This window comes from Nerophis ophidion, linkage group LG24 (assembly GCF_033978795.1).
Source record: "Nerophis ophidion isolate RoL-2023_Sa linkage group LG24, RoL_Noph_v1.0, whole genome shotgun sequence".
NCBI lineage: Eukaryota > Metazoa > Chordata > Actinopteri > Syngnathiformes > Syngnathidae > Nerophis > Nerophis ophidion.
The window spans coordinates 23,303,182-23,321,449 of NC_084634.1; the positions used below are offsets into that span (position 1 = coordinate 23,303,182).

The 18,268-nt window shown below is 40.4% G+C and overlaps 1 protein-coding gene across 2 annotated transcripts in view; it reads left to right on the forward strand.

Annotated features, from left to right (window-relative positions):
* Positions 1 to 15,023, forward strand: part of LOC133542542 (CMP-sialic acid transporter-like) — a 37,491-nt gene extending 22,468 nt beyond the window's left edge. For both annotated transcript variants that reach the window (XM_061886767.1, XM_061886768.1), the window contains 5 exons: positions 2,392 to 2,458; positions 2,522 to 2,698; positions 2,779 to 2,913; positions 6,479 to 6,646; positions 13,567 to 15,023. In XM_061886767.1, coding sequence (XP_061742751.1) covers positions 2,392 to 2,458; positions 2,522 to 2,698; positions 2,779 to 2,913; positions 6,479 to 6,612 — 513 coding nt within the window. In that variant the 3' untranslated portion in view covers positions 6,613 to 6,646; positions 13,567 to 15,023. The remainder of the gene's footprint in view (positions 1 to 2,391; positions 2,459 to 2,521; positions 2,699 to 2,778; positions 2,914 to 6,478; positions 6,647 to 13,566) is intronic.
* Positions 15,024 to 18,268: the final 3,245 nt, after the last annotated feature.

Here is an 18,268-nt window from a genome sequence, read left to right on the forward strand (position 1 = left end):
AGAAAGATAAGGGAATTCCCAGAATTATCCTAGTTAATGTGTCTGAAAACATCTGAATCCGATTTTTTATTATTTTTTTTTCTAGTCTGTCGCTTTCAATATCCTCAAACATGAATCTTTCATCCTTGCTCAAATTAATGGGGAAATTGTGGTTTTCTGGGTCCGAATAGCACTTTTTGTTGGAGGCTCCCATTAAAAACAATGTGAATATGTGAGAAGCCCTCACCCTTGTGACGTCATCGTCTGCGACTTCCGGAAAAGGCAGGGCTTTTCTGTTAGCGACCAAAAGTTGCGAACTTTATCGTCGATGTTCTCTACTAAATCCTTTCAGCAAAAAATGGCAATATCGAGAAATGATCAAGTAGGACACATACAATGGACCTGCTATCCCCGTTTTAAATAAGAAAATCTCATTTCAGTAGGCCTTTAAATTAAGTAAATGCTAGTGCTATTATCTTGATATAATGATATGCGCTAGGCATGATTTTTTTTTTTTTTTATGCTTGAAGTAAGAAATTATTACTCTAAAAAAATAGGCTGTGCCAGAAACCTGAGGCTTGCAGGTTCGCTCCCCGCCTCTTTACATCCAAATCCCTGCCGTTGTGTCCTTGGGCAGGACACTTCACCTTTGCCCCCGGTGCCGCTCACACTGGTGAATGAATGATGAATGAATGATAGGTGGTGGTCGGAGGGTCCGTAGGCGCAAACTGGCAGCCTCGCTTCAGTCAGTCTACCCCAGGGCAGCTGTGGCTACAAAAGTAGCTTACCACCACCAGGTGTGATTGAATGATGGGTTCTCACTTCTCCTATGAGCGCTTTGAGTGTCTAATAATAGAAAAGCGCTTTATAAAATCTCATCCATTATTATTATTATTATTATTATTATTAGCTTTGCAACGGTTGATATTCTAGTTTCAAGCATGTTTTTCTCAATATAGGTCATAAAATCTCAGCTACAAGCTGTGATATCTTACTGAGATCATTTAGGACCAAAACCCTTAAAACAAGTAAAACACTAACATAAAATTTGCTTATTTAGAAGAATTATCTTATCAGACAGATAATGAGCAAATATCACCCTTATTTGAGATATTTAAAGGCCTACTGAAATGAGATTTTCTTAATTAAACAGGGATAGCAGGTCCATTCTTTGTGTCATACTTGATCATTTCGCAATATTGCCATATTTTTGCTGGAATGCTTTAGTAGAGAACATCGACGATAAAGTTTGCAACTTTTGGTCGCTAATAAAAAAGCCTTTCCTTTACCGGAAGTGGCAGACGATGTGCGCGTGACGTCACCGGTGTGAGGGCTCCTCACATCCTCATAATGTGAGCCTCCGGCAGCGAGAGCTATTCGGACCGAGAAAGCGAGAATTCCCCCATGATTTGAGCGAGGATGAAAGATTCGTGGATGAGGAAATTTAGAGTGAAGGACTAGGGGAAAAAAAAAAAACGCAATTACAGTGAGAGCGATTCAGATGTTTTCAGACACATTTACTAGGATAATTCTGGGAATTCTATCCGCCTATTGTGTTGCTAGTGTTTTAGTGAGTTAAATAGTACCGGATAGTCAGAGGTGTGTGGCCGCGGGTGTCTTGAGGGAAGTCACGAAGCTGCAGCAGGACAGAAGCTCCGCTGATAAGAGGCGACTTATTACCACAATTTTCTCACCGAAAACTGCCGGTTGACATGTAGTCGGGATCCACGTTCCCCCAACCGCTCTGATCCATAGTATAGCTTTACCTCCGGGAATTTTAAACAAGGAAACATCGTGTGGCTAAAGGCTAAAAGCTTCCCACCTCCATCTTTCTACTTTGACTTCTCCATTATTAATTGAACAAATTGCAAAACAATAAGCAACACAGATGTCCAAAATACTGTGTAATTGCGCGATAAAAAGAGACAAGTTTTAGCCGTAAGTAGTGCTGGGCTAATATGTCCCCTCCAACCAATAACGTCACAAACACGTGTCATCATACGCGTCATCATTCCGAGACGTTTTCAACAGGAAACTCAACAGGAAACTCCGCGGGACCCTCGTCTAATCCTTGTTTGTGAATTACTTAGCATTTCATGGAAGCTGCTTTTATACCCAATCATGGCACCCACATGTTCCCAATTAGCCTGCACACCTGTGGGATGTTCCAAATAAGTGTTTGATGAGTATTTCTCAACTTTATCAGTATTTTTTGCCACCTTTCCCAACTTTTTTGTCACGTGTTGCTGGCATCAATTTCTGAAGTTAATTATTATTTGCAAAAAGAAAAATGTTTATCAGTTTGAACATCGGTAGTAGTGGTCAGTAGTAGTGGGTTTCAGTAGGCCTTTAATCTTACTCAGATTTCTGTTTTTGCAGTGTGTCATCCGGTCTTCTTTTTTCTGTGTCCAGGTTGAGCAAAACCCTTTTGTTGGCTTCATGGCCATCGCTATCGCGGTCCTTTGCTCTGGGTTTGCAGGTAGTTGTCACGTGCTGATTTCACCTTATTAGTATTGCTTCCAAATGTGCACCTGTGCTACAGGTGTGTACTTCGAGAAGGTCCTGAAGAGCTCTAACACATCCTTGTGGGTGAGAAACATCCAGATGTACATATCTGGCATCGTGATCACCATGCTGGCCGTGCTACTGAACGACGGCCAGAAGGTCATGGAGAAAGGCTTCTTCTTCGGTTACACGCCCTATGTGTGTTTTGTCGTATGTGAGTACAAGGCCAGCAGTTTGTTTTGTCGTTCACGCTTGACGTCTCTCTAACACTCCGCCGCTTCTGTGTGCTGCCAGTCCTGGCCAGCGTAGGAGGTCTGTACACGTCTGTCGTGATGAAATACACCGACAACATCATGAAGGGCTTCTCCGCCGCCGCCGCCATCGTTCTGTCCACCGTGGCGTCCCGCATCTTTTTCGGACTGCACATAAGTAAGATCTTCTCGTGTTGTGCTGTGATGAGTGAGTGAGAGGTTGGATTGGCTTGTTTCAGGCGACAGCGCCTCCCCTCAATAAAACAACCTTTATATGAGTAGGAATGTAGCAGTATGAAAATGTTTATTGTGACCAAAATGATCATGGTTATTATTATCGTGGTACTGTTGAATGTGCTCAAAAAGTACACACACCGAAATCTTTAGTTATTGTTTTAGATAGCTAAAATAAATATTCACTGTTAGAAAAGCCACTGTTTAGCATGTTTTGTGTTTCTTTTGCTTCACTGATATTGTTTTAGTCTTCGTATTTTATGTTTTAATGAGAACATTTTTATTGTGTTTAAAAAAAACGGGTTTGCACATTAGTATTTTAAAATTTACAGTAGGGGAAAAAAGTATTTAGTCAGCCACCGATTGTGCAAGTTCTCCCACTTAAAATGATGACAGAGGTCTGTAATTTTCATCATAGGTACACTTCAACTGTGAGAGACAGAATGTGAAAAAAAAATCCAGGAATTCACCTTGAAGGAATTTTAAAGAATGTATTTGTAAATTATGGTGGAAAATAAGTATTTGGTCAACCATTCAAAGCTCTCACTGATGGAAGGAGGTTTTGGAGGAAAATCTCACGATACATGGCCCCATTCATTCTTTCCTTAACACGGATCAATCGTCCTGTCCCCTTAGCAGAAAAACAGCCCCAAAGCATGATGTTTCCACCCCCATGCTTCACAGTAGGTGTGGTGTTCTTGGGATGCAACTCAGTATTCTTCTTCCTCCAAACACGACAAGTTGAGTTTATACCAAAATGGATACATGGATGATACAGCAGAGGATTGGGAGAATGTCATGTGGTCAGATGTAACCAAAATAGAACTTTTTGGTATAAACTCGTCGTGTTTGGAGGAAGAAGAATACTGAGTTACATCCCAAGAACACCATACCTACTGTGAAGGATGGGGGTGGAAACATCATGTTTTGGGGCTGTTTTTCTGCTAAGGGGACAGGACGATTGATCCGTGTTAAGGAAAGAATGAATGGGGCCATGTATCGTGAGATTTTGAGCCAAAACCTCCTTCCATCAGTGAGAGCTTTGAATGGTTGACCAAAAATTTATTTTCCACAATAATTTACAAATAAATTATTTGAAATTCCTACAATGTGAATTCCTGGATTTTTTTTTCACATTCTGTCTCTCACAGTTGAAGTGTACCTATGATGAAAATTACAGACCTCTGTCATCATTTTAAGTGGGAGAACTTGCACAATCGGTGGCTGACTAAATACTGTGATTATATGCATCAAGTGTTCATTCAAGGTCAAGGCAAAATATCGAGATATATATTGTATGTCGTGCTATGGCTTAAAAATATCGAGATATTAATAAAAGGCCATATCACCCAGCCCTAACTGGAAGTAGGCAATATTTGGAAAGAGGTGTTTTTTTTTCCAAACGTATTGGAATCATTGCTGAGAACAAGCCGACAAAATCAAATGTCCACTGCAGGATAGAACAGCATTTTAAAAATAAAGATTTGAAGTGCAAGTGCATGAAAAAAATGGAAAGGAATGCTCGCTTTAAAATAACATGAACATGTGTATTGAAGGGCTTCACGGTGGCAGAGGGGTTAGTGCGTCTGCCTCACAATACGAAGGTCCTGCAGTCCTGGGTTCAAATCCAGGCTCGGGATCTTTCTGTGTGGAGTTTGCATGTTCTCCCCGTGAATGCGTGGGTTCCCTCCGGGTACTCCGGCTTCCTCCCACTTCCAAAGACATGCACCTGGGGATAGGTTGATTGGCAACACTAAATGGTCCCTAGTGTGTGAATGTGAGTGTGAATGTTGTCTGTGTTGGCCCTGTGATGAGGTGGCGACTTGTCCAGGGTGTACCCCGCCTTCCGCCCGTTGTAGCTGAGATAGGCGCCAGCGCCCCCCGCGACCCCGAAAGGGAATAAGCGGTAGAAAATGGATGGATGGATGGATGTGTATTGAACAATACAGTAACAACAGAACCAATAGCGATCAGGACAAAATTACTCAGTTAGCATTAATACTGCTACTGAGTTCATTGTAAACAACCCGAGTACGTACTTTTGTCCCGGTTTAACTGACACAAGAAACTTGATGAATTGGGGTAGTGGTGTTGGTCCGCACTATCTACTTTAGCCGCCAGATAACAGTAGAGGGTTGAATTTCTTAAAACGTGTTTTGTGGCAATTCCAACGTTGACCACTGCATCATTTGCTATGTAGAGAGGAGCTTTCCATCAGTTTTTAGCAGACTGCATTGCAAAATGATTAGCCCACCAACCCCCTCTTTCTGTCAAGTGAAATCCACCCTGGAATGGGCCCAAATGAATTCCTTCCCTACTATATTGAAGTACTAGTAGAGTGGAAAAACAAGTTGCCTCTATATTGAAGCTATTATCATTTCTTTCTGATGTATGACACCGAAAGACTTACAAAGTTTGCAAATAAATAGATATGATCAAAATAGTATTAACCTTACGGAGATTCCCGAGCAATTTTGAGAGATAATGAGCTAGCCAGTCGCGTGAACTCGTTACGTAGTGGTAGGAACCACAGATCCCTTTCACACCAAAAGAGTGTTCCCCACCTTCTGCCCATGTGGAGCTGAGATAGGCTCCAGCAACCCCCGCAACCCCGAACCGGACAAGCGGGAGAAAATAAATGGATGGACGGATATTTATTCACGACCTAGAATGCATTAAAAAAAAAACATATGTGTTCATGTCTTATTCAGAGATTGTGAATGATAGACAGCACATCTCAGTCTAAAGTTCAGTTTATACCAAAAAGTTCTATTTTGGTTTCATCTGACCACATGACCTGCGATGAGGTGGCGACTTGTCCACAGTGTACCCCGCCTTCCGCCCGATTGTAGCTGAGATAGGCGCAAAAAAGGCAATAAGCGGTAGAAAATGGATAGATGGATGACCACATGACATTCTTCCAATTCTCTGCTGTATCATCCATGTATCCATTTTGGTATAAACTCCACTCGTCGTGTTTGGAGGAAGAAGAATACTGAGTTGCACCTACTGCATGTGGGTGGAAACATCATGCTTTGGGGCTGTTTTTCTGCTAAGGGGACAGGACGATTGATCCGTGTTAAGGAAAGAATGAATGGGGCCATGTATCGTGAGATTTTGAGCCAAAACCTCCTCACATCAGTGAGACCTTTGAATGGTTGACCAAATACTTATTTTCCACCATAATTTACAAATAAATTCTTTAAAATTCCTACAATGTGAATTCCTGGATTTTTTTCACTTTCTGTCTCTCACAATTGAAGTGTACCTATGATGAAAATTACAGACCTCTGTCATCATTTTAAGTGGGAGAACTTGCACAATCGATGGCTGACTAAATACTTTTTTGCCCCACTATAGATAGGTAAATATATAGACAACCTGGCCCCTGACCAAATCCCTTTGACCCAATGTGGCCTCCGAGTCAAAAAGTTTGGGGACCAATGATTTAGGCTATGTCAATCATTTGTATGAAATACAAAAGGTTCGAAACGTGTTTGTTTCCACAGCGGCCACATTTGCATCGGGAGCCATCTTGGTGTGTGTGTCCATCTATCTGTACGGCCTTCCAAAGCAGGACACGTCCAAGCTGAGTGTGGAGGACAGCAAGCGGGAGTCCAAACAGAAACCAAATAGTGTGTGAGACCCTGATCCAGCGAGGAGGATGAAGGATCCAAGTAGGGACAACCTGTTTCTGTTTTTCCCAACAAACACTGAGTTTATCAACTTGACACTTTATTCCTCTCCAAATAATGGAAGTTCTTTTAAATCAGATTTAAAGGCCTGGGCATCCTGACAGCTGATAATGAATACAATGACTTTCTGGTATTTTCACGCCTTCTTGTGATCTTATATAGATATGTGGGATGTAGTGCACAACGAAACTGGAGGAGTTAGCTTAACCAAGGAATTTAGCTGGAAATAGGGCTGGGCGATATATCGATTTAAACGATATATATCGCAGGTTTGTCTCTGTGCAATATAGAAAATGACTATATCGTAATATTCGATTATATGTTCTCACACTGTTGCTTTTAGCTGCGTGCATTACATTACTGCCGTTTCTCACAGCATACTTGCCAACCTTGAGACCTCCGATTTCGGGAGGTGGGAGGTGGGGGGCGTGGTCAGGGGTGGGGCGGGGACGTGGTTGGGGGCGTGGTTTAGAGGTGAGGAGTATATTTACTGCTAGATTCATAGATTCACCTAGTCAAGTATTTCATACATGTATATGTGTATATATATATATATATATATATATATATATATATATATATATATATATATATATAATATATATATATATATATATATATATATGTATATATATATATAATAAATACTTTAATTTCATTGTTCATTTATTTACAAATTTACACACACATAACACTCATCGTACTCATTGTTGAGTTGAGGTTTGAATATTCCATCGTTGTTTTTCTAACCATATGCATGTACACTATATGGCAGTATTGTCCTGTTTAAGAGTGTCACAACACATTGCTGTTTGGCAGACGAACTGCTTTAGGTATACGAATTCGGACTGCTGTTGTGTGTTGTTTTACCGGGCTGGGCGACGATAATGAAACTGCCTAACAATAAACCCACATAAGAAACCAAGAACTTGCCCTCGATCATTCTACAGTTATGACGTCATTGGGCAGACACGCTCTATTTACACGTCACTCAGGTCAGCATTTAGCTGGAGGAGGCATGGCCTCCAGCTTCGCTTGAATTTCAGGAGATTTTCGGGGAGAAAATTTGTCCCGGGAGTTTTTCGGGAGAGGCGTTGAATTTCAGGAGTCTCCCGGAAAATCCGGGAGGGTTGGCAAGTATGTCTCACAGAGACATAAAACAAGTCTGCGCGTCTAGCGTCATATGCTTTCGCCGAGCAGAGAGGTAGCAGCATGGCTAACGTTAACTGAGTCGAGGTCGAACGAGCGGAGCTTGTGACAATGCAAGAGAGAGATGGTGCGAAACTTATCACAAATGGAGGAAGAACAATAAATGCCCAAAATAAAGAGCAGGGGATCCATCATCTGGCGGTGGTTTGGCTTCAAGTGGAAAGATATTCAGCAGACAACAGCAATATGCAAAGTATGCAGCAGAAGTGTTATTACAAAATGGTAGCAGCTCTATTAATTTGATCTTTCATTTAAAAAGTCACCCGTGAGAGAATGAAGAGTATTTAATAAATACAGTTTTGGTCAATTGACTTAGTTGTGATTTCCCTCTCTGCATGAAAGTTTAAATGTAGCCTATAGTAATGCAGTATGAAGAAGAATGTTTTAATGTAGACACATAGAATCATCATACTGCTGTGATTATATGCATCAAGTGTTCATTCAAGGCCAAGGCAAAATATCGTAATCTATATCGCAATATGGCATAAAAATATTGCGATATTAATAAAAGCCAATATCGCCCAGCCCTAGCTGGAAACACAACACAGGTCAAAGATGAGTAAATAGTAAAGACAGCAAACTGAAGCTATTAAAAGGCCTACTGAAATTATATTTTTTCTTATTCAAACGGGGATATCAGGTCCATTCTATGTGTCATTCTTGATCATTTCACGATATTGCCATATTTTTGCTGAAAGGATTTAGTAGAGAACATCCACGATAAAGTTCGCAACTGGAGAAAAGCCCTGCCTCTACCGGAAGTCGCAGACGATGACGTCACATGTTGATGGCTCCTCACATATTCACATTGATTTTAATGGGAGCCTCCAACAAAAACAGCTATTCAGACCGAGAAAACGACAATTTCCCCATTAATTTGAGCGAGGATGAAAGATTCGTGTTTGAGGATATTGATAGCGACGGATTGAGATGGATTCATATGTTTTTAGAGACATTTACTAGGATAATTCTGGGAAATACCTTATCTTTCTATTGTGTTGCTAGTGTTTTAGTGAGTTTAACAGTACCTGATAGTCGGAAATGTACGTCCACGGCCGGGTGTTGACGCACAGTGTCTCGGGGAAGTCGACGGCAGCTGTATGGACGGCACAATCCAGTAAGAGGCGACTTTTTAACCACAATTTTCTCACCGAAACCTGCTGGTTGACATGTAGTCGGGATCTATGTCCGCTGTGATCCATACTAAAGTTTCACCTCCGTGAATTTTAAACAAGTAATCACCGTCTGTTTGTGTGGCTAAAGGCTAAAGCTTCCCAACTTCGTCTTTCTACTTTTACTTCTCCAATATTAATTTAACAAATTGCAAAAGATTCAACAACACAGATGTCCAAAATACTGTGTAATTATGCCGTTAAAGTAGACGACTTTTAGCTGTGTGTGTACGCAGCGCTCATATTCATAACAGCCGGTGACGTCACGCGTACACGTCATCATTACGCAACGTTTTCAAGAAAAAAGTCCCGGGAAATTTAAAATTGCAATTTAGTAAACTAAAAAGGCCGTATTGGCATGTGTTGCAATGTTAATATTTCATCATTGATATATAAACTATCAGACTGCGTGGTGGGTAGTAGTGGGTTTCAGTAGGCCTTTAATATATGTTGTCCTGTTACACACAGCCACCTTATTGATGCATTTATTTACATTGCAAATTTAAAAAAACATGGCAAAAATTGAATAGCAATAACAGTAGCCCTGTTATGAAAAGGTTGGATAAAAAGAGGTTCTGCCTAGACATAGTTCAATCATGTCCAGAGTCAATAATAATAATAATGGTTTGGACTTATATAGTACTCAAACTGCTAAAACCCATCATTTATCTAGTCATTGTTGATTTAGGTCTGCTTATTAGAGTTATAGGGGGAAAAAAAGGGAGTTATTCGCTTTCATAAAAACGTTATTATAATGATATTATGATATGATAAATGGGTCCAAAAACTATTTGATAAAGTTGTTATTAAATACTTTTTGGTCCCATTGCTTTTAACAAAATAAATCAAGTATTGTGAGTGTATATTTCCTTTCTGTATTTGTATCTGAAGCAGCAATAGCTATCCTCAATGAAAACATACTTTGTATAATCGCATTCATTTTGTCTTAAAGTCCAGTTTAGAGAAGTATTTAATCTTGGATACAGTATATAATATATATAATACATAAATAATACACCATAGTAAGCAAACAAGTATTAAGTACATAAATAAACTTTGTCTCGAATGGAATGGAATAGAAATGGAAAAGATGTATTGTCAATTCTTAACATGCACAAGACACATAAGAACTGAAAAGTACAATTTCGGCACAGTCCCACTAAGAGCTGACATACGTTACAGGATCCGCCAACGGATCAGCCATTTTTACGGCGCTCCTTAAAAAGGTGGGAAAAAGGTGATATTGGGAAAGGGGGGAAGAGTAAAAAAATATCAGTCCCGGAAGGGGGTCCAGGCTGAGTCCAAGGGAAAAAACCTAATTTGCAATGCACGCATAAACATTACATTTAATCGCGACAACTCGCACAGAGGATGGAAGGCTCTGAAGGGAAAAACAAGCGGTGGTGAAGGCGTGGGGTGTGGGAGTGGAGCTGTGTGCGTGTGTGCCCAATTGTCTTGGGTGTGATGGTGTAATGTTTTTGTAGACTGAGGCCGATCTGAAAAAGTTCGACTCCAGGTGTCGTTGAGAAGGAAGGGAGGTCACAATTGTCCATCATTGAGGTGTCCTCGGGGGTGTTTTTCAGAACAGCCTGGTCCGCGTCAAGACCATTCGAGGAAGTCAAATCGTAGATTAGGATGTTTGTTTTTCCCGAACAGACAAAACAATGGCTTGTCTGTTCTTAGTCCATGCTGGCTGTCTCAAATTCAATTCAATCTTCCTTTTCAGCAAACTTCTCCATGATGTGATCCATCTTGCGATCTAGTTCAGAAATCATCACAGTCTGTGTTCCCATAGCCCTGCCCAAACCTTCCATTACGACGGACAGCCTTTGGGCTCCATAAGTGGCTGCCATCGTCTTAAGAATTTTACGATACACCAGAACAATGCCCAGCCCAATAAAAAGAAAGAAAAAAAAAAAGGGGTTCAAGATGTTCATCATAATTCTTGTTCTGTGTACTTTGTGAAGATTGTGAGCACTCTTAGTTCGAACAGTCTCTTAAACTGAATCATATTGGTGCTTCGTTTGATTTCTTTGGTTAATCCATTCCGTAGGTCGAGCAGGCCTTGGGAGGGGCGAGGCTCCCTTGTTCTGGTCAAAGGCTTCCAAAGAAGACCGGAGAGCCATGGTGGTGGTAGAAGTGGCAAGAACTGAGCAGGAACACCTAAACACCAAAGCGGTGTCCGAGGGCCATTAAGGTCATTGCTACAGCGAGACTCCTCTCAACAGGAAATGAGTGGAGCATGAGGGTCGACCTGGGGAAGCAGCTCCAGTTCCCCAGGGAGATCGTCGAAAAATCGCTACGGTCTTCTGGTCAGAGGCTTGCAAGACTTCTGGCTGTGGCTAAGGAGCAGGCATGTGATTTTTCCGTCTAAAGTCGGAATTCCGTCTTTTTTAATCTCGGGGGGGAAAAAAAAAGGTGTCTTTTGTAATCGAGACGTAGCTTATATTACGCCGTAGTTGATTGGTCGATATGTTCCTTGTGACCAATCAGGACATCTGTTATGAATGATGACGTCATTACCGCAATTTTCCAAATGTAAACGATGTCTGTTCTCGAGAGAAAGAACGCTTCACGGGTAAAAGAAATTGATAAACATGTCAAAAATAAGTTTCGATGGGACTGGAAGGAAAGGGAAATCACTGATACTGTTGGAAAGAAGGAAGTTACGACTTTGTTCGGCGATTTTAGTCGGAGAATCGATCGTCCCCGAAAAGTTTTGTGCACGTGGTGTCATGATAATATTGACTATGGATCACAAGGTTTCAAGGCTTTGGAAGTACATGCGAAACCAAAAACATATGAAAGAACTTGAAGCAAGGAAAACTAACTTTTCACTAGCTGGTACTTTTGGATTTCAACCGAAAGTGAGCAAACCTTACGGACTTCATCCTTTGTTTACATCAACAACTACCATTGACATCGAGAGGAAAGATCCACCCAAACAACCCACTTCACTTGCAGACAAGGTAGTTAATAATGAGGTCAGCTAAAAAATATTTGCTTGCGAAATACGCATGTTTGTTTTAAATATTAACCAATTATGGCTTTGCGAAATATAAATGGGTTATTTCTAAAAATAAAAAGCCACGTGAAAATATATTATGAAATTACAGAAGTTGAAAGAGTCGCATAATTGATTCAAATTAACAATTTATTTGAAATAAATTTGCATATAATACTATTTTGTAATATTAAGTTCTTATGAAATATCTTGAAACAATATTGTAAGTGGTGTAACAATCTTGAAGGTAAATATTTTCACACTTGTTTCATGCAATATGTCAGTGTCCTCACATTATTATTATTTCCTATTTTCAAATATGAGTAAACAATACTAAACATGTTTAATTATTTTCATAAATTTATATCCTATTTTGGCGAAAAGAAAGAAATGTTTACATTTGGTATTTTGTTATATTTATAACTGAACTTGTAGGCAATTAGGCATATACTTTAAAACTGTGAATTGTTATTAGTGGTTATTTATTTTACAATTAATGCTACTTTCTGATAGCATATATCATGTAATAGTCTTAATTTTAAAATATATTTTGTATAATAATAAATCTTGGCAAACCTGTTACACCACTGATATTTATTTTTACCCCATACATACAATATCTGACTAATAGTGATGATAGAATGATTTCAAATATGTTCAAAAATGATGTTTTCATGTCTTTAAACAAAAAAATATTTTTCTTCAAATGGTGCTGTCTTTGTTAATTTTAGCATGTTAAATTTGTGAAAAACCAGGAGCTTCACCTGCCTGGACCTGGCTGGGGGGGCTTTCGTCTCCCAGACCCCCGGAAATTTTTTCAGTCTTTTTCATTGTGGTCAAATCACATGCCTGAAGGAGGAAGCATAAGAGTTGGGGGGCAAACACCCCCATTAGCAGGGGTTGGCAGGGAGATATCCCTGCCATCACTCCGCCATCATGAGACGTACTGGGGTTAAAGGAGCGAAATGTTGGTGAATGGTGGTCCCCAGCTGATGACCCTTTTATGCCCGCAGAGGTGTTCAGTGAAGTGTCACAGCACACCTGTTCAAAAGGCACTGGAGGAGGTGCGTCAGGCAGCAATTCCCAGCAGGAATTCCATCACCGGTATCTTGATACGTTGTGCATAATTGTAGCTGTTTGCAAATGCACCAAATCGTTGAATTTCAATAATTTTAGTTGAATAAATAAAGGGTTTGTGTGTTCTCTATATCTAACATTATGTATTTTTCTAATTGATCTTTTTTGTAACACAGTTAATGAATGAAGCGCACATTTGTAGTTGTTTCCCCATATTTCTACACAGTGACTCAGATATGGTAACACTAGTGAGCAGTAGAGAATATGAAGGGATTTTTGGTCAAGTATACATAAAAGGTTGTAGTTAGCATTTTTACTCTAAATATTCAGATTCCTTAATATTCCATACAATCGCTCAGGCATTTTACAATAGTTTCTAACACACCAGTAAAAGTTGTAAATGTTCTAATAATTTTGACATTTTCTGTCTCTCCATCCAGGTTGTCAATCTCCAGGTTGATGTCTTCTGCAAGCTGCGGTGGATGTACAAGTTTGCTACTGAGGAAAGCCGGCGTTACAAGGAGGGCCGAGTCATCCTGGAGAAGGTGCTGGTGAAGGAGTCCGAGGGTTTCGAGCACGTACCCACGGACAGCTCTTGAAAAATAACGCGGGTTGTTAGCGTTGCAGTAGTGCAAAGTCTGCGCGTACCACAGCTCTGCCTCTGACGGCAGAAAGGTGTGTAACAGCATTGCTTTTTTCTCTTTAAACTGCCTTGAATGTCATTGTGTTCACTGGCTGTGATGTTCAATATGGTGCCGTAGAATCAGGATGGAGGGTGCATTCATGCTGCTGGGTTGCATACTCGCTTTGGCCAGTTTTGACTCTTCAGTCTAATGAGGTGAGGGGGAAGATTGTCATTTACACATTCCTTCAGTGCGTTGCCAGGCTTGCAACTATTTAATTTTCATACATAAAATATGTTTTCAACTATCGTTGATTGGTTTTATACATACAGTGGGGCAAAAAAGTATTTAGTCAGCCACCGATTGTGCAAGTTCTCCCACTTAAAATGATGACAGAGGTCTGTAATTTTCATCATAGGTACACTTCAACTGTGAGAGACAGAATGTGAAAAAAAATCTAGGAATTTTAAAGAATTTATTTGTAAATTATGGTGGAAAATAAGTATTTGGTCAACCATTCAAAGCTTTCACTGATGGAAGGAGGTTTTGGCTCAAAATTTCACGATACATGCCCCCATTTATTCTTTCCTTAACACGGATCAATCGTCCTGTCCCCTTAGCAGAAAAACAGCCCCAAAGCATGATGTTTCCACCCCCATGCTTCACAGTAGTTATGGTGTTCTTGGGATGCAAGTCAGTATTCTCTTCCTCCAAACACGATGAGTTGAGTTTATACCAAAAAGTTCTATTTTGGTTTCATCTGCTGTATCATCCATGTATCCATATTGGATACATGGATGGTGAGATTTTGAGCCAAAATGATACATGATACATGTATCATCCATGTATCCATTTTGGATACATGTATAGTGAGATTTTGAGCCAAATTCTCCTTCCATCAATGAGAGCTTTGACCAAATACTTATTTTCCACCATAATTTACAAATATATTCTTTAAAATTCCTACAATGTGAATTCCTGGATTTTTGTTTCACATTCTGTCTGTCACAGTTGAAGTGTACCTATGATGAAAATTACAGACCTCTGTCATCATTTTAAGTGGGAGAACTTGCACAATCGGTGGCTGACTACTTTTTTGCCCCACCGTACATACATACATACACAGGATGATTAGTGCACTTTGGTTGCAAGAGTTAAAGCTTGTCAACTGATATTTAAAATGTTACCTCTTTTGCTTCAGCTTTAAGGCTGCTCAAATGTAAATGCTGTTGTTTTAATGTATCATTTGGAAAATAAATACATACCACATTTTTCATGGAGATGTTCTTTTTGGCACAAGTTGTACCTCAATCATTGGGGGAAAAAAAGCGAATACATTTTCTTCGTACATTACTATTTGTACATTTGTCATTATCAACAAAAAAGAACATAACAATTAAACAAGTACTCTATGATTCCTGAGCTATTTTTGAATATAGGCATGTTACAAGTACTGTACATTCAATCACATTTTAATAATTGAAAAATGCAACTTTTCTTCCTTTTAAAATGAGGTGTTTATCATGTGTTCACCCTGCGGCCTTTGTGGGGTCCAGCTGGAGGAGCTTGTGTTGGCACTTTAGTCTCCAACCAAATTCTCACGTTGGCTATACGATTTCAAGATTTTAATAAAATCTTGGACGATGGTAAAATGTATAAAAGCTTCATAAATCATTAATATAATCCCAATTTTTTGTATGTATTATTTCTTCTTCAGGAAGCCATGCAGACTTGCTATGACAAATTTAAGGAAAGAAGAATGCATTCTTAATTTTCAAAAAAAGTATATATATATATATATATATATATATATATATATATATATATATATATATACACACACACACACAGCACAGGCAAAAGTTTTGACACACCTCTTTTCAATGTGTTTTCTTTATTTTCATTACTATTTACATTGTAGATTGTCACTGAAGGCATTAAAATTAAGACACCTGTGAAGTGAAAACCATTTCAGGCAACTACTTCTTGAAGCTCATTGAGAGAATGCCAAGAGTATGCAAAGCAGTAATCAGAGCAAAGGGTGGCTATTTTGAAGAAAATAGAATATAAAACATGTTTTCAGTTATCAACCAATCAATCAATCAATGTTTACTTATATAGCCCTAAATCACTAGTGTCTCAAAGGGCTGCACAAACCACTACGACATCCTCGGTAGGCCCACATAAGGGCAAGGAAAACTCACACCCAGTGGGACATCGGTGACAATAATGACCTAGTGGGACGTCGGTGACGATGACTATGAGAACCTTGGAGAGGAGGAAAGCAATGGATGTCGAGCGGGTCTAACATGATACTGTGAAAGTTCAATCCATAATGGATCCAACACAGTCGCGAGAGTCCAGTCCAAAGCAGATCCAACACAGCAGCGAGAGTCCCGTTCACAGCGGAGCCAGCAGGAAACCATCCCAAGCGGAGGCGGATCAGCAGCGCAGAGATGTCCCCAGCCGATACACAGGCAAGCAGTACATGGCCACCGGATCGGACCGGACCCCCTCCACAAAGGAGAGTGGGACATAGAAGAAAAAGAAAAGAAACGGCAGATCAACTGGTCTAAAAAGGGAGTCTATTTAAAGGCTAGAGTATACAAATGAGTTTTAAGGTGAGACTTAAATGCTTTTACTGAGGTGGCATCTCGAACTGTTACCGGGAGGGCATTCCAGAGTACTGGAGCCCGAAATGAAAAAGCTCTATAGCCCGCAGACTTTTTTTGGGCTTTGGGAATCACTAATAAGCCGGAGTCCTTTGAACGCAGATTTCTTGCCGGGACATATGGTACAATACAATCGGCAAGATAGGATGGAGCTAGACCGTGTAGTATTTTATACGTAAGTAGTAAAACCTTAAAGTCACATCTTAAGTGCACAGGAAGCCAGTGCAGGTGAGCCAGTACAGGCGTAATGTGATCAAACTTTCTTGTTCTTGTCAAAAGTCTAGCAGCCGCATTTTGTACCAACTGTAATCTTTTAATGTTAGACATGGGCAGACCCGAAAATAATACGTTACAGTAATCGAGGCGAGACGTAACAAACACATGGATAATGATCTCAGCGTCTTTAGTGGACAGAATGGAGCGAATTTTAGCGATATTACGGAGATGAAAGAAGGCCGTTTTAGTAACGCTTTTAATGTGTGCCTCAAAGGAGAGAGTTGGGTCGCAGATAATACCCAGATTCTTTACCGTGTCGCCTTGTTTAATTGTTTGGTTGTCAAATGTTAGAGTTGTATTATTAAATAGAGTTCGGTGTCTAGCAGGACCGATAATCAGCATTTCCGTTTTTTTGGCGTTGAGTTGCAAAAAGTTAGCGGACATCCATTGTTTATTTCATTAAGACACGCCTCCAGCTGACTACAATCCGGCATGTTGGTCAGCTTTAGTGGCATGTACAGTTGGGTGTCATCAGCATAACAGTGAAAACTAACACCGTATTTGCGTATGATGTCACTTAGCGGCAGCATGTAGATGCTGAAGAGTGCAGAGCCAAGGACCGAACCCTGGGGAACTCCACACGTTACCTTAACGTAGTCCGAGGTCACATTGTTATGGGAGACACACTGCATCCTATCAGTAAGATAAGAGTTAAACCAAGACAGGGCTAAGTCTGACATACCAATTCGTGTTTTGATACGTTCTAATAAAATATTATGATCGACAGTATCGAAAGCAGCGCTAAGATCGAGGAGCAGCAACATAGATGACGCATCAGAATCCATCGTTAGCAAAAGATCATTAGTCATTTTTGCGAGGGCTGTCTCCGTGGAGTGATTTGCCCTGAAACCGGATTGAAAGGTTTCACATAGATTGTTAGACGCTTCACGGTGGCAGAGGGGTTAGTGCGTCTGCCTCACAATACGAAGTTCCTGCAGTCCTGGCTTCAAATCCAGGCTCGGGATCTTTCTGTGTGGAGTTTGCATGTTCTCCCCGTGAATGCGTGGGTTCCCTCCGGGTACTCCGGCTTCCTCCCACTTCCAAAGACATGCACCTGGGAATAGGTTGATTGGCAACACTAAATGGTCCCTAGTGTGTGAATGTGAGTGTGAATGTTGTCTGTCTATTTGTGTTGGCCCTGCGATGAGGTGGCGACTTGTCCAGGGTGTACCCCGCCTTCCGCCCGATTGTAGCCGAGATAGGCGCCAGCGCCCCCCGCGACCCCTAAAAGGGAATAAGCGGTAGAAAATGGATGGATGGATGTTAGACGCTAAGTGTTCATTTAACTGCTCCGCAACAATTTTTTCGAGGATTTTTGAAATAAAGGGAAGGTGAGACACCGGTCGGTAGTTTACCATGAGGTCAGGATCGAGATTAGGTCTTTTAAGAAGAGGATGAATAACCGCTTTTTGGAATGTGCCCGAGGAAAGTGATAAGTATATAATATTTAGCACTGATGGACCTAATAATACAAAGAGCTCCTTGATCAGTTTCCCAGGAAGGGGGTCAAGTAAACATGTTGTTTGTTTTATTCCATTTACACGTTGTAACAATTCCTCTAATGTTATTTC